Source organism: Episyrphus balteatus, chromosome 3, assembly GCF_945859705.1.
Source record: "Episyrphus balteatus chromosome 3, idEpiBalt1.1, whole genome shotgun sequence".
NCBI classification, from domain to species: domain Eukaryota; kingdom Metazoa; phylum Arthropoda; class Insecta; order Diptera; family Syrphidae; genus Episyrphus; species Episyrphus balteatus.
Window position 1 is genome coordinate 69,266,089 of NC_079136.1, and position 17,006 is coordinate 69,283,094.

General features: G+C 32.9%; 1 protein-coding gene across 2 annotated transcripts in view; it reads left to right on the plus strand.

Moving 5' to 3' along the window:
* Positions 1 to 17,006, plus strand: part of LOC129916778 (protein single-minded) — a 38,927-nt gene that overhangs the window by 21,086 nt on the left and 835 nt on the right. For both annotated transcript variants that reach the window (XM_055996911.1, XM_055996910.1), the window contains exons 2-8: positions 10,836 to 11,030; positions 12,114 to 12,283; positions 14,073 to 14,174; positions 14,258 to 14,425; positions 14,488 to 14,684; positions 16,660 to 16,766; positions 16,835 to 16,982. In XM_055996911.1, coding sequence (XP_055852886.1) covers positions 10,856 to 11,030; positions 12,114 to 12,283; positions 14,073 to 14,174; positions 14,258 to 14,425; positions 14,488 to 14,684; positions 16,660 to 16,766; positions 16,835 to 16,982 — 1,067 coding nt within the window. In that variant the 5' untranslated portion in view covers positions 10,836 to 10,855. The remainder of the gene's footprint in view (positions 1 to 10,835; positions 11,031 to 12,113; positions 12,284 to 14,072; positions 14,175 to 14,257; positions 14,426 to 14,487; positions 14,685 to 16,659; positions 16,767 to 16,834; positions 16,983 to 17,006) is intronic.

Consider the following 17,006-nt stretch of genomic DNA (forward strand, 5'->3'; position numbering starts at 1 on the left):
ATTAAATTTTTATGAATCTGACATTTGATTTTTTTTACTTTGGAAGGAAGTGGGAGAACTGTGATATTTATTCAGTTAAAAAAATCATCAGAAAATTGATAAAAATTCTTCCATTACTAACCTTCACGGTTGATGGTTTAGATGCGAACAGCTAACTTTGTTTTAAAAACATAATTGAAATACGAGAGAAAATAAAGGAATAGAATTTGTGCTTCAAGTTTATTCAACACTGGCCATGGGCAGGGGCACTGAACTGACACTTAAAGATTATAATTAATTATTAAAATTTAAATATTTTTTTTTTCCTTAAATCTAATTCAACTCCTGTTTAACTGTTGTTAACCTACCTAAATAATGTATGCAAATGTAAATTTGCATACGCACCTACAGAGTTAATTTACCTTTTTAATAATACTTAATTAATAATCAACAACACCCCACCTACCCAATTAAACAATATTCTACTCCCGCCACCCCCACATTGATCCAAAATGGCAATTCAGCGTGAATCAATACAAAGTGCGCATATCCGGACTACAGCCTCCGATTCTCATTCAGTTCTCTATAAATATAAAATACTCTCGAATGGATTCAGTTTACCGTAACGTACCTATACCTAAACTGTCAGTGAATGAAAATCGCTGAGTCAGTCAAAATGAAAGTAACATCATGTACACACACTTAAAAAGGCGTGGTTATACTCGCTCGCAACCAGGGGGCGTATACGTAACCACCAAAACAGGTTTCCCGTCATCGTGTAAACACAAACTCCATGCACATTTCTAACTGTAAACGTTTTGTTATTGTATTGTTTTGTCTCATGGAATATCACGAAAATAACAACCAATCAGATTCGTTTAATAGGTATATACTTTGCTTGTTTGTGTGTGTTATTTGTTTGCTAGTGCTGTGTGTGTCTATTTAAACGCCTGAAAAAGGCAAATAAAATCCTTTATTTTTCATAGTGTAAAGATTAAATGTCTGGCTTACCTGAACAACAGAGAAGTAAAACAATAGAAGACTTAGGAGAAAAAAAAGAAAATGTGATATAGTTGCAATGGGTAAACTACTATTTCCTGGGGTTGAGGGTGCAGATGACAAAATAAAAAGTAACTTGGGGAAGTTGCCTTGAACCGCCGATCTTTATAATGTGTGTTTAAAGTGTAACCTGCTTCTGGGTAAATACCAACTAGGTATTTACCATCCAACCCTACACATAAAAAACCTGGGTGTCTGGGAAAATATAAATCGATTTTCCAACCAACATGGGTGGAATTTAAAACATTTTATTTTTGTGGAATTTTACATTGAAAAGAAAGAGCTGAATGCGCTCACTTTGGTACGTGATGTTTTCGAAAACGTGACTTCGTATTGATTTTCGAAAGGAAAACATTCTCATTTTCGATATGATTGTGTTTTTTAGGTGCATTATAGAGGTGTTGTATGTAGTCAAGAAATTTATATAAATTTAAGAAGGTTTTCATTCTATATTCGTAAACATCTACCAACAATCGAGAGAGATGGAATTCTTTATTTATCTTAAACAAAACAACAAAAAATAAAAAAATAAAAAAAAACAATTGAAATTTTATAATAATGAAATAGGTTAACATTTTGTTATAGGTAGATACTAGACAAACAGCACGTTCGTTTTATTATAAGCACCGATAAAAGGTTATAGAGGTGTAGTATAGGTAGATATTTATGATTTTTTGTTAAAAAAGGGCCACCGAAGCTGTTGCAACGGCCTTAGCGGTTGGGGGCAGACAAAAGATATTTTTTTTTTAATGTTTGAAAAAAGAATTCAGAAGTCAAATAGTGGTAACGTTTTTTTTTCCTGATTTTTAATGGTCTTTGAACTTTGACGTTAGAAAGTAACACAGTAGTTTATTTGACTTTTTAAGTTAGACAAATTGATTGAGTAAAATCAACACTATTCTTTGTTGAATTAGAAGTTATGAAAATATTCAATTTTTCTTTAGTTTTTAAAGAATTAACAAAACTTTGTAGGAGCTACACTAGTCAAGAAAGGATGTTATAATGTAAACATAGACCAACAAGTCTTTAATTTAATGGCTGTGACAAAGTTAAAAGGAGAAGTATAGAGACAGAGAGTATAGGTAATATCAAACATTATGCGACTTTGTGCTGAACAAACTCGTTTAAGTCCAATAACTTAAATCGAGCAATGAAGCCAAAAGTGGGCCACTTTCACACGTACCCTTGAGAAAATGAATGCCCCCTGTGGAGGAACTCGAATTTAGACTCTGCGTTATGTACTAATGGGAGTCGGAGCCATGGATAGCCGTCGTTGGCATGACAGACCATTATGCGGACAACTTCTGTACTGAGCAAGGGCAAACATTCAGCATCCTTCCTGCCGCTAAATAAACCATTACACTGTCAACCTCACGCATTTTGTGTGTGACCAAGGTGAGAATATGTAGGTTCAGTTCAGACCAATAAGCTCTCGTGATCAAAACTATCATTGATCACAGATTTTGATTATCTTGATCAGAATCATAGTGTTCCATTCTGTAAACAATTAAGGTAATAAGAGGTTATGTTATCAAAACGCTACTAACCATAGCGATAATTGGAATGTGCTCTAGAAGAGTTGTTTTTACAACTTTAGCAACTACTGCAGTGGTTCCGTTATACACATTTGTTTCTAAAACTATTTGACATAAATATGACAAGATTGCACTTCCTTAATCTATCGAATTTCCGCTTGTTAAAAGCTTTTTTGGATTTTGAACTACATATCAGTGGATAGAACTGTAAGATCCATTGTCTTCAAGTAAACAGGTTGATTGCATTCCTTAATTGTGGGAAAAAAATGAGAGTTTTTAAACAAGTTATATAAGATTGAAAAATGGATATAGTTGTACTAAAATGGTTGAACTGTAGAGAGCCATTATCTGAGATGCTACGGTTCTGGAAAGAAAAGAAGCCTTGAAATCATTTTCGAACACCAATTGGGGTATGTTACCTATACTAATCTAAACGATTCGGAATGAATCTGAGGTTACTGTATAGGTCAAGGGGTGTGAGTTCTAGAAGTATGACGAGGGCTTCCGAAGGAGTTGACCTTAGCGCGCCGCGTATGCACAGCACACGAGTACTTGCTGACCTTTGGATTTTGTTAAGTTCGTTAGAACTCCAGCAAGTGCAGTCCACCATACTGTCCACACTACCACCCCGTATATTAGGAGAAAAAACCCGTTTGTCAACAATAGTTTTTTTGCGTGAAAGGAGTGACACATTGGGGTTTTTGACTCCTTCCTCAATATTAAGTCCTATATATATTAAGCTCGATTAGATAGAGTTAGAAAAAGTTCCTCTTGGTGAGAATTTATCCAATCCAATTCCTATACCCTAGGCCCTAAACTTGTTTAAAGCTGTTTGCAGCAAGTCTTCAAGGGTCTTGAGTACTTGCCTAAAACTACTATTGCCACATGATGCACGAAGGCAATAACCTTGAAAATTCACTCTTAATTTTATGTCACTAATAAACACTTAGGGGAGAGGGGGCTAAATGTAACACTTTTTACTAAAACCGATGGTACTCCTACAAATTTAAAAATAAGTCAACCCAACTTTTTTTAAATAAAAGAACCACATTTAAGCTGCAAGATCCATCACAATTTTTTTTCAAAACCTAAAGGTAATGTTAAAAATAAAGCTTCAAACAAAAAATCGTGTTGTTCCAACCTACCCCATATACGGGTACACACCGGGGTAGGTTGTACCAAGAACTAAAAATAAGAAAAAAATAACTTTATTTGTTTATATTTATTTATTTTAATTAGTAATAATAAAAACAAACCTCAGTCATGAAATTTTGGTGCAGATTTGAAAAAAAGGGATTAAATCCAAGATTTCAGAGAAGATTTGACTAAAGTCTTAAATTAAAATTAATTGAATTCATAAATAGTTTTATAAGCTTTATAAATTCAAGTGTTGGTTCAAAATGTGTTTGCAATTCCAAAATTAATACAAATTCATTTACAAGCATTCATATCCAGGGTTTGTTGATTATACTAGGTAAAAAATTCTTATGTAGGTAAGAAAAAAATGGGGTAAGTCGAAAAAAATTGTTACGTTGAACGTTAAAGTAAATCTTTCTTCCCTGAAAGTTGAATAAATATGCTCCAAACCGAGAAAGGTTTGAACTCTGGTACTTATTCAAAAAATTAGTTTACATTAGTTGATAACAAACAGCATTTGTTATTATGCAAAATAAATAAAAATAAAATAAACGAAAAATCACAATTCACTTGTAAAAAGTAAAAAAAGTCGAATGAATACATAATAAGAGGAGTTTTTATCTGAGTCACACTTTATGCAATCATAAATACCCAAGTGAACAAATCTATAGGTAGGTTTTTGCATGTTACAACTTGCCCCGGAAAAATGTTACAACTAGCCCCAGCATGAAATTTTTCACACAAAATCAATTTGAATAAAAAGCGAAACTAATATAGACATAACACTTACACGCAATTAGAGCCAAAACACAAATGCATATAACAAAAAAACACTTAGCACTCTATCTTTTTCGGGTTAAGAGGTAGACCAAAAATAAAATTAAAAAAAAAAGTTACAAACATGCTTTTTTTGGACACTACTAGTATAACTTCTCACCCTGTCATCTTAACTTCAACTGAAGAAAATGTGCCGATAGATATGGAAAAATTGAGCATTTTTCTCCTTTACGCGTTTCTTAATATTGAAAGGAACATCGTTTTTTTAGCTGTTAATTCTTATCCCTGTTACTTTTAGCCCCACTCTCCCCTACCAATACCCTAGCTAAAAAATCTAGCTTAAAATCTTTCATTTCCTTTGGAGAACAAAATACAGCTAAATAAATAAATCCAAATCCACTATTTACTGTATATTTCAAAAAATGAAACTCTCAGCATCGATCCATTATAAAACTGAATAGAATCCAACTAGATTTGTTAGTTCGGAAAGGATACAAACAAGAACATGACGGGGAACACCACAGGAAAGGGTCCTCTCTTTGTCTACAAGGATTATGGTTTAAATTAATTTCACCGGTGTTAAAATCGTGGTTTAAGGCTATAAAAAACATGAGCTAAAATGGGCTAGTTTCAAAATGGCATGTGCTGTGCGAGTAAACGAAATACCATAAGACAGATTTTAATGCGCATATCCGTGCGCTCTGAACCGCACTGCATGTGATATGAACCCACCGGTTCATATCAAACTTGGTTCTATAAAAACTTTATCAGACTTTGAATCCCTTCGGAATTGCATTTGCTCAATCACTCCACTTTTCATTTTTCCAGGATTAAGCGCAATGAAAATTAAAGAAGAAATAGGTACTAATGAACTAGATATCAGAAGATTGATGAAAGACGATGATTGAGAATGCTCTTAGTCAAAAACGTTTTTCCTAAATCTAATTAGTTTTAATCTGTACTTCAATAAGAGGTCCCAAGCCCACATTTAAATCAAATATTTCCCTATAAGAATAATTTAGCAAAAACAAATATTTTGTCCATTTTTCTAGAAAAAAAAAGATAAATAAACAAACAATATTTGCTAACAGGTAGATTTATGAAGGATTCTAAATTTCCATTCATCCTCACTACACTCTTCCTTAGACTAAAAGGCAACAATTTAAAAAAACCGAAAAAAATCTTTCCCACGATTGCCGAATCGTTAGAGATGGTGTGCATAGAACAAAACCATACTTGTTGAAAAAGTTCATATAAAAGTAATTAGTGTTATTGTTTCTAAAGTTTGCCTAATTCTGAGGCGTTTCACGCTTCGCGCAAACAATGTTCCAAAACAATCGGTCATAAAACCTGCCAAAAGAGCGTAAAGGCGCTGAACATCACATACTAGCAGGTATCCTGGCTTCTACTACTCCTTATTCTCAAAACTATTTCTGATGTTAAAATTTTCTCACGCGAAGATTGGGATTTTCCAATAGCATACACTTTCGTTGATTTAAAAAATCTGGAATTTGAAATTGATGATTTTCACAGGTACATCGTACATATCTTTGAAACAACTCTGTTCAAATATCTCTTCTCAGCGCGAAATTCCCATAGATCACTCACTTCGCACTGCATATTCAGTCTCACGCTCTCGTCAGTTCGGTCCATATGTTAAATGTTGTGTATTTTGGAAAAACGACCATAAGTGTTAAATGTGTACAACACATGACATCGAATTACCCACCTTCTTCGTTATGCGAAGGTTAGGGTAAACACTTTGTAGATGGTCAGGTCCTGCCACGAACCAAATAAACCCACACTCTTGATTAAACTTATCTTTAAATAACAGCAGCATAAATGCAAGAACTCTCTGACGATAAGTTTGTAGATACTTGTGCAGCAGAACAGTAGGCAATAGCAGTGGGAGATTAACAAATAAGGGATTAGACCAACTCCAAATATAGGCCAATTATAAGGGAGTTTTTAAGTAGATTCGCGTCTTTTGATTTGTTTATTGAGCATAAAAGAATTATCAAACAATACATAAGGTAGTTTATGATTGCAGCAATTTTTTCTATCCCATATTCACTGTTCCAGCTAGACTTTTTGTATCCTTGGGGTGGATATATGGTTGGTTGATGTTCAACTTTTGCATAACCTCTCTAAGAAACATGTCTGTTCATTAGGATTGCGGATTAGTTGTATGCTTTGCGGATAGAAACCATTTAGGAAATCTGTTGCTCCATTCTGCTTTATACAGAGGCAATAATATTTTATGGCATTTATATAATTTTGTATGTGGGTATAGCAAGAGTTTGGAAGAATTGTAGCTACTCAGAGAAATGGTATCACCAGTCCTTCCGCCAGATACAATAAATTATTTGTTGTTATAATGAATCAGGTTTATAAATTTGCTGGTGGATAAATAGGAGTTATTAATAGCGGTGTCAATTGTTATTTTTATTGTTATTTTATTTGTGATTTTTTGAATCCGAACAAAAATTTCAGAGGACATAGATTTTTGTATGGTTTACCTACATGTTGTATATGAGCTAAACACAACTACGTCATAGTAGTTAGGTTACGGATAATTGATGTGTTATTTAAGATTTCACAGGTTTTTTTAGAGAAACAAAAAAATTTGTTCAAATAAAAGCAGTCCCTAATTCACTGGTTGGCAACGAAAATAGAGCTAGAACCAAAACATACTTTTCTAAAGGATATTTTTATGCTGAGTCCGAATCCGAAGTCAAAATTTCACTGGCACGTCATGTTTTTGAAGTACTTGAATTTGAACAGGTCAAAATCGCGTTTTTTTTGGGTACATTTGAATCTTCTTATGCAATTTCAAAACGCAATATTTTATTGTCCTAAATATATTTACATTTTTTTCAAAATAAATTTTTTTCTCAAAGATATGGCAAAAAGAAATTTATGATACATACTTCAAAATCTTAGTACCTACATATTATAATGAATGGTTTTTTTAATCCAAATTTAAAAGATACAAGTGAACTTATTAATACTGACATCTTCAACCTTCACCGCTTCATTAAAAGCTCCAACTGGTTTAATTAGTGAGGAATTTCCTTGCAAAATCATGGTATCACAACGGAAAAATAAGTGGTCTAAGTGTGTCAGTCGTTTTTCTGACAGCCATTTCTACCTAACCTAACCTAACCTTGATCCAAATTCAAGTTTGCTACTTCTGATTTGGATTTTTAAAAGCAACATTTTAAAGAAAAATTTATTTTTTCGTTTAAACATCAAAAAGAACTTCATTGAAAATTAGTTTTTGAGACTTAATAAAGAAAATAAAGATGAGTATAGCCCAAAAACTAGACGTGATAGAACCAGTGTTACCTGCTTGAAGAAAAGTTACAGACCCATTTAAATTCGGTTCCCAATGTTGGACAATGTAACAAAATCTGAGTAAGGCTCATTTCACACGTTACCGGCGACCGGCTAACCGGCCCGGTTTTTCTTCATACGTTTTAAATTTATTCGTTTGAAGGTGCCCATAAGAACGTGTATCTAGCAACCGGATAGCCGTTCCGTTTACCCGGTTCCCTGCTACGTGTGAAATGGGCCTAAGCCTTCCGGTCAAAAATACCTTCTTAGATGAAATACAAGAGGACCGACTAGCTTATGCTGTCATGTACCAAGAAGACACCAAGGGAATAAACGCAACGTAAAATGTACTAGAGTTAACCCAGTTCAAGAGGCAACAGCATACGACGAACTACCGACGCTCCAAAAACCAAAACAACCACATAAGAAAGGCAGGCCCAAAGAACTTTTGGAGAAAACAATAATGCAACAACACCTGCATCCAGTAGGCCTAGGCATGGAATAATTCAAAACAGGGAGGCCTACCGACACGCATCGATGCATCGATACAGCATTATATTTAAATAATGTATCATCAGTTCAAATCAACATACATTTTTCTTGATTAACCGCCAATAAGGGGATTTTGGGAGACTTTTCACCTGCTATAGAAGCCGAAATTTTGCGTCGATGAACTTATTTAGTGGGGAACAAGGATACTCGTTCAAATCAATAGCACAATGACAGCCGATGCTTACATCGATTTGATAAATTAAAACTTTGAAGAGTCTCTGATGCATGTCGGTCTGGAAGATGAATTTATTTTCTAAAACGACAATGACCTGGAGCATACGGCCCGAAAAAATTCGGATTCGAAAATCTGTTGTTTATCTTAGACCGAAATGTCAAAAAAAAGAGAAGAAAATAATAAAGAGAAGCTGTTTTTTTGTTTACTTTTTTTTCTTTGAAACTAGTTTACAAATCGCTATTTCTAACGATTTCAACCTGTTCACATAAGACACTCTATTTTTTCGAACTCGCTTGAGCGATTAATCGCTTGAAGTCGTTTAAGGCTTGACCAAACCGAAGGGTATATTATGCGGTAGCGGTACGGGTAATTGTATGAAAAATATTCCTCACCTAAACTTTGTTGTTCCAGTTTGGATTTTTGAAGTGAAAACTTCTTTAGTATCGTAGTGATTTGAAACAAGATGAAACGAAAACGCGACACGAACATTCAACTCGTTATAACTTTTTTGTTTTAATAGATAGATGAATGAAATTTGTACTGTAGATAGGTAATTAAATAAATTATAATTGTACAAAATTTCAATTAATTTCATATTCAAAATTCTGAGGTAACGGTAAAAAGATGTTCTTTTTCTACACACGTTATATCTTTTGATCTAGTGCACATACAAATTTGATTTAATTTTAATACACATGCTGATAACATAACCTTTTATTTGATATATTACACATAACGGTACGTGCTCTACAAGTTACACAATCTTAAATTGAAAAAAATTGAAAAAATATCTCAAAACACCTGTGGAGATCTGTTGCCGATGACCAGCCACCAGTGTAGGAAGTACCGTAATCTCAGTCTGGAAATTCGACATGGTTGACTTTGAAAAATTATACGTCATATGAAAGGTGAAACATGGTATAAAATTTTGTATAGGTTGTCAAACAAAAAAATTGAATTAATAGCATGAGAACATGAAAATAAATGTTTTTTTTTTGATGAAATTTCATCGAGTTCAAAAAATTCTAGCTCTTTTTGTAGATGTCTCATAGACCTGATCGATATATATATTTTGAGCTTAGACAATAAGCTTTCAGATTATATAAAATTTATATAGGTTGTCATATAAAAAACATTTATTTGAAGGTGATAGAATAAAAATAGGTAGATTTTTTCTATTTTATTTTTTTTGCAAGAAAAATGATTTTTTAAGGTTTCACTTCTACCACGTGTGAATTGCACACATGATTTTTTTTTCATACAAACATACAACAAGCCTTTACTCGTTCAAGCAAAAAACGCTTTGATGGAAACCGTAGCCTGAGACATGCAACTATTGATTTAGACTTTCCAACACTTAAAATTACCACAACATATTACAAGGAGATATTGAAAACGAATTTCCTAAAATTTAGCTTTATTGCACATTTCAACTAAATGATGCACCAATCGTCAAGGAAGTGATCATAAAAAGTTGGATATTCAAATAAAATATCAACCCGTTGGAATGGGCACTGTGATGCTATAATCGACCTTGTTTCAAAATGCAAATTTTTTGTATTTCTCACGTTTGACCTTTCTTTTCAAAAATGCCGCATGTAGTTTTATAATTTTATTAGCCAACACATGTTTTTATCACGTACGAAACACTGACTGTATTATATTATCACACATCCAAAAAATACTATTTTCCCATACTTTAAAAAATCACTGGCTTTCGCACATGAAAGGATCAGGATAGGTACTATCTTAATTTTCCTATTAGAATAACGTTATCCTCAAATTCATTCATAAAATATTGTGTGTACCGGACCACCATTGACTTTGCCAGACTCCAGGTCACCAGTATCGATTACCATCACACCTCTATTTTTATGAATGAATTTTTAAGGATCATAAGAATCAAAATAACAGGTAGTGTTCGGTTTTCTACAAATCAACCTGTTTCATAGCCAATGGTAAATGAGGGATGTAAACAGGTAACAATACTTACGACTTCCTTCCTTCCGTTGTTCCATCATTGAGGAATCCCTTATTTATTCGATCATTTTCGAATATTCCATCAGTCTTAAACAGGTGATTGACGAGTGTGTGTATGTCCTGTCAGGAAATATTTTTTTCAACAATTTCCAATAGAAATGAAATTTCAAAGAAAAGTCCTTAAGGATTATAACCAAAATAATATTCTTGGTTAGTTAAGTGTCCGTTTTTTGCAATTAACTTTCCCTTCAGTCTCAATTTTTTTAGTAACTTAACTAAAAAAGGTTTTCTTTTTGCAATTACAGGTCTTGCAAAAACGTGTGCAATGAAGGAGAAAAGTAAAAACGCTGCAAGGACCCGTCGTGAAAAGGAAAATGCGGAATTTTTCGAATTGGCCAAATTACTACCATTGCCAAGTGCAATTACATCGCAACTGGACAAGGCGTCCATCATAAGATTAACAACATCGTACCTTAAAATGCGGCAAGTCTTTCCGGATGGTAAGTTGTTTAAACATAGTAAAAAAAAATAAAGATTGTGTGTATTAGTCCTTAATTTTGATTTTTCTTTTGATGCGCTTGTGTAAAAAAAAAAAAAGAAAAACAACCTCAAATGACAGACGTCGTTGTCGTGAAATTCGTGCTTCATATGAAAATAATTGGAACAATTAAATCGGTTCATTGAGCGTACGTTGCCTTTCAATCTCGCACCATTTGACATGATGCACATATCCACCCATTCACAATGAGATCCTTAAAAAAAAACAACAAACCAAAGATCGCTTTGGGCAATTTCGCAATACATCTACCCTAACCCACACTATATCAGTCGAAAGCTCTTGGTTGTAGACTGTATACCTTCATTGCTATACGCCTTTTAAGTTAGTACCGGTAAAGTCCTTAAATTCACACACAAGAGTCAGCTTGACGTCCTTGTTGTTGTTCGTCATCGTCATCATCGACTTGACAATAATTTTTTTGGGGTGGCATATATTGTGAATATTCGCTGACGACGAACGTGAGACGTATGCCAACCCCCGCCGAATAAAACACACAGAAGACAATGACAAGAGTGGTGGTCCTTTTTTGTCCTGGCATCTTCCTTTATTATTCTTGTTGTTATAATAATTATTATTATACTTTTTATTATTTTAATAGGATTCGTCAGGGAGTTTGAGAGTGGCGATGGTGTGGGAAAAAACATATTTTTTTTGTCTCAGTGAAATGAGATTCCTTCCTCCTTGGCAATCCTTGTTCATTGTGTTTTTTGTGTTAAAGGACTTAAGCGGGTTGTGTTGTGCTATGTTAATATACTTACGCATAAACCGTGCCAGTGTATATAGTAAAGCATTGAATGAAAATAATGTCGGCGTGGCACTTTTGCGTCATCGAGCGCTATTGTTTTCTTCCCAGGATATTCTGTGTTTTGTTCTCGCTAATTCATTCATTTTTTGTTTAATACAAATTTCCCTTTTTTTTTGTTGTTTTTCTTTTATGAAAATGAGATTAATTGGGAATAATATTTATGCAATTTTTTTTTATTAATGCTTTGTTGTTTTTTTTTTTAATTTTTGTATAATATAGGACTCGGAGAAGCTTGGGGATCATCACAGCCAATGCAGAGAGGAGCAGCTATAAAAGAACTTGGCTCTCATCTACTTCAGACTTTGGATGGTTTTATATTTGTAGTGGCACCTGATGGAAAAATTATGTACATATCTGAGACAGCTTCAGTGCACTTAGGATTGAGTCAGGTAAGAGAAGAAGTTATAAAAAAGTCTATACCTAGAGTCGAAAAGTGTGTAGATTGTTCTTTATTCTTTATTAATTTATGCATTTTATACAAGAAAATAGTCCGAGAATTTTTTTTATGAAGTACAGATTTAAATAAGTATCACCCATCTTATAATTTGGCTTCTATAAAGCTTTACAGAAACTATTAGAGCATATGTAAAGCTTTAAAGAACTTTTATAGAAGCAACAGTTGCACCTGTAAAACTTAATAGAAGCGAAATTGTTAGTTAGGAAGGAGGTTTTCGTCATTCTATCTCTTTCTGTTTTTGTGATGTCATCTTTATATGAATTTTCCATAGATTAAGCATACGAAAGTTTCAACTCTTGGTAATTGTTTGTCTATGGTTGTGTGTTGAATATTTGCTTTCCATAGATAAAACATTTAACTATGACTCCCTTGAATCTGTAAGGCGGTGTTCACATTCGATATATAATGCGTGTGACGTCATCAAAATGACGGGTGTATAACCTTGTATTCTCTATATTTTAACCCACAAGCTTTCAATTAATTTTTGTTTTCAAAATTATTTCCCAGACTATTTTATTTATATGTATATATCGCATGCCAATTCTTTTTTGGTACGCAGTTGATCTTTTTTATGAATAAATTTGCATTTTGTCCTTTTCGAACAAAAATATAAAATAATGAGAAAACAAAATGGAAGAACACGAGTATTTCTACCTTCTTTTATCCGTGTGCAGTAAAAAAGGTTATACCAATTGAAAGTGAAATATACTTCAATATTCAAATTATTAAAGTATATTCTGACTGACTGAATCTCCATTGTTAATTTATTATCTAGAGTTGGGGAAGTTAAAAAAGCTATTCCTGAAGTAGAGTGTAGATTCAATCGTTTTTTGAAGCACTCAGCAATAAATTTTATCATTTTTTTTGTCAATTAATTACTCTAGTTTGGAATTTTTTGTTATTCTAGGGTGCTTCGCATAAGCCAACAGTTCTCAAAATGCATACATTTTACAGATACCTGTTAATTAATTGTTCATTTAGGTGTTTTAAATAGTTTTATGAGAAAAATGTTTTAAATATTTAGGAATACGCATCAATCCAATTATAACAATTTGTATCAAAAAAATAATTTTATTCTTAAAAAAAAAACCAAATATCACACCCGTTACGTTTACTACTTTTTAATCTCGTAGCTGGGCTAAACCACCATTTTTTATAGTTATATGTCTTATTGCTGAAGAAATAAGTTACACAATTGCAAAAGAATAATAATAGAAATTTGATTTCCTATTTGAATTACAGTTTTAATGTCACAACCGTAACACAATTTAACTAGCTGTTAAAATTACATCAAATTTTATTTCAATTTGTTAATACGTGTTTTATTTAATTTGTTAATACGCATGTTGTTATTTTCTTTGTAATCAAGTTTGATTCAATTAATACCTTATAATCCGTGAATAATTCTTAAAATGTGTCACACCCGTAACGACGGAAACATTCTCAAAAGCGTTTTTTTTTCTAATTTGTTGCTTAAAATTTGTTACGGTAATTTAACCATTTTATTTTCTTAGCCGTGTTTCGCTAAGCCTACACTCTACATACCTAGTATCAGAAATCAAATTTGTTGTGACTAATTAACGAATTATCAAGTTATTCTTTTACGACTAACGATGGTAGTTTTTAACTCGAATAAATATAATTTTCTATAATATTTTAAAATCATGATTTTATCTTCAAGCTTCAACTCATTTATTCCAAATTATAATTTTCAATTTCAGGTCGAACTGACGGGAAATTCAATTTACGAATACATTCACAATTTCGACCAAGATGAAATGAATGCTATCTTATCACTTCGACCGGATATGTACCAAAATCCCGTAAGTTAAAAATTCCTAGAAAATTCTCATTTTTATCTCTATTTTTGAACAAAACTTTGAAAAACTATATTTTCTCTTTTAAGGACGTTTTTATTAACTCACTCAACCTACCACCAAATACTCCAAATCCTTATGTTTCTGGACAAGGTGAACGAGGTTCTTATACTATTGAAATTGAAAAAACATTTTTCCTGCGTATGAAATGTGTTTTAGCTAAGAGAAATGCTGGACTGACATCTTCTGGATTTAAGGTATAAAATTAAAACAAAAGAAAATGCAATGTAAAATTCTAATTTATATATTTTGTTTAAAGGTAATACACTGTTCTGGATACCTGAAAGCGAGAATATTTCCTGATTATGGAGATGGTCAAAGGTGCATACAAAATTTAGGTTTAGTTGCTGTTGGACATTCACTGCCATCATCAGCGATAACTGAAATTAAATTGCACCAAAATATGTTTATGTTCCGAGCTAGTATGGATTTGAAGCTAATATTTCTGGATGCAAGGTATGTAACTTCATCTATTTTTATTGATTTATTATTGGAATTGAGATTTTATTTCTTTTCAACCAAAAAATTGTTTTCTATTTTTTGAAAAGTGGCGCCGACATAAAAGCAAATCCACCAGAAATATTCGAAAAGTTCGGAAGAAGTAGTGTTTTTTTCATTTTTCTTCCTGAATTTCAGGTATTAAAAAAAATGCTTAGCAAAGAAAAAGAATTGTTTATCACAATTTCACAACTTAGGTGACAAAACTGCAAAAATATAAATTAAGTCCCTTTTATAGAATGAACCCATTCATTCCCGGGTAGAATAATTGGCGCCCAACACAGTACCACCACAATAGATTTGTTTTAAGTATTGTAAGTTCAAGTGATACACAAAGTCATTTTGAAAATCCAAAAACTGTGTAAAACTAACAAAGAATAATTTTGGGATTCAAAATGGCGCCCAACAAAGAGAACATAAAACAATCTGTAGTCTGTAATCTGTCTGGTATCAAATAAAAACAAAATATAAATTTGTACAGTCAGTAAAGCCTATCCTTGGGCGAAATCCAAGGGTTTTTATCCCTTTTTGTGTTGTTATTCTAACTTACCAATTCGTTGGTGACTAAACTCTCCACGGAAAATCTGTAGGTAAATCTATTCTATAAGTCTGTAAAAATCGATGATGCGAATAAACTAAATTTCTTAGGAAATATTTTAACCAATTCGAATTACATCGGTTTTTAATATTGAGTTTGCCAGAATCAGACAGGCGAAATAGGTTCTCGTTTTGGCAGATATAGAGCCTTTCTAAAAAAAAAATCAAACTCTAATGCCAACTATAAGCTAACTAGAAGCTTAAAACAAAATTTTGAGCTTTAATAAAAGGCTACCAATAAACAATTTAACTCTTTTAATAACTTGTCTCGAGATTTCCTTTTAATCTATTAAAAAATTTATTACATATGAGAACACACAATTTAATGAACTGTCAGAATCGGCATCGCAGTCGCACGCCGAAAATCTTTCATGAAGTCAGCCTTCGTCCTTGCACTTCACTAAGCTTTTTCGGAGGAGATCCACTACCAGTTTGTCGTTGTGTCTATTTTAATGACGATATTTAGTTGCGGGCTAGATGCACAGTTCCTGCAATTGCTTGGTGGAAGCCTGATAACCATTAGTATTGAACTCTTCTTTTTGCTGTCAATAGTGGCTCTGTTCCACTGGAGGTGGTAGTTTACTCGTGACTTCTCATGAGTAGAAATCTAGTACAAAAAACTACACATTCCTATCTACTCGACCAGAAGATCATGTGTTGATTTTAGTACTAGATCTGCGATTTCTTTAATTTCATTTTATCTTTTTAAGAAGAGCAAGAGTCCCCTTCTATTTTGTTTTAGATAAAGAGCTTGCGAGCATCCTTGTACATCCTTCGTTTTATTGTTCAACCCTTAGGTACTTAAATGTAAACAAAATACTATGTACAATAAATTCACAAACAACCAAAAACCACTTGAAAACAATTGCATTCTATACACAAATTGCCATTGTACCATTTCAAATCAAATGTCGCCACTTAATTTAAGCTCATGATGTTGAGAATGAAAAAAAAAATAAAACTCTTCCACATCCACCCCTCTGTGCTTATGCAAATTCATGGAAATCCAATACGCTTGCCCAAATATTTATTTACTTTTTACAAGCATCCACCAGTATCCTTTATAAAGGATGCGATATAGTCACCCTCTCTAAAAACAACAACAAAAATAAGAATAATAAATACTTTACCATCTAGCAAAACCTTATGCTCGGTATTATCACACTCAATTACCCTCATCATTTGATGGGATTTAATTTCTTTTGTTATCTTTTCTTTTCCTTCTTGGCACAGAGAATTCTAGCCAATTGGACGGGAAGATAGGATTTAAGAACACAATAAAAATAATTGATATTTTATAGCAAAGTGTATAGTGTATTTTTATGTCTATTTACAGAGTCTCCCAACTAACAGGATACGAGCCCCAGGATTTAATAGAAAAGACTCTCTATCAATATATTCACGTTGCTGATGCCTTGCCTATGAGATGTTCTCATCAAATACGTAAGCAATTTTTTCGTCCTTAAAAAAAAAATTATTCCCTCTAATTTCGTTTTGTTGTATTTGTGTAGTGATGTTCAAAGGACAAGTTACCACCAAATATTATCGATTTCTCACCAAAGGCGGAGGGTGGGTCTGGGTGCAATCGTATGCCACAGTCGTTCACAATACCCGCTCATCTCGACCGCACTGTATTGTGAGTGTGAACTACGTACTTAGGTGAGTAAACAAAACAATAAAACC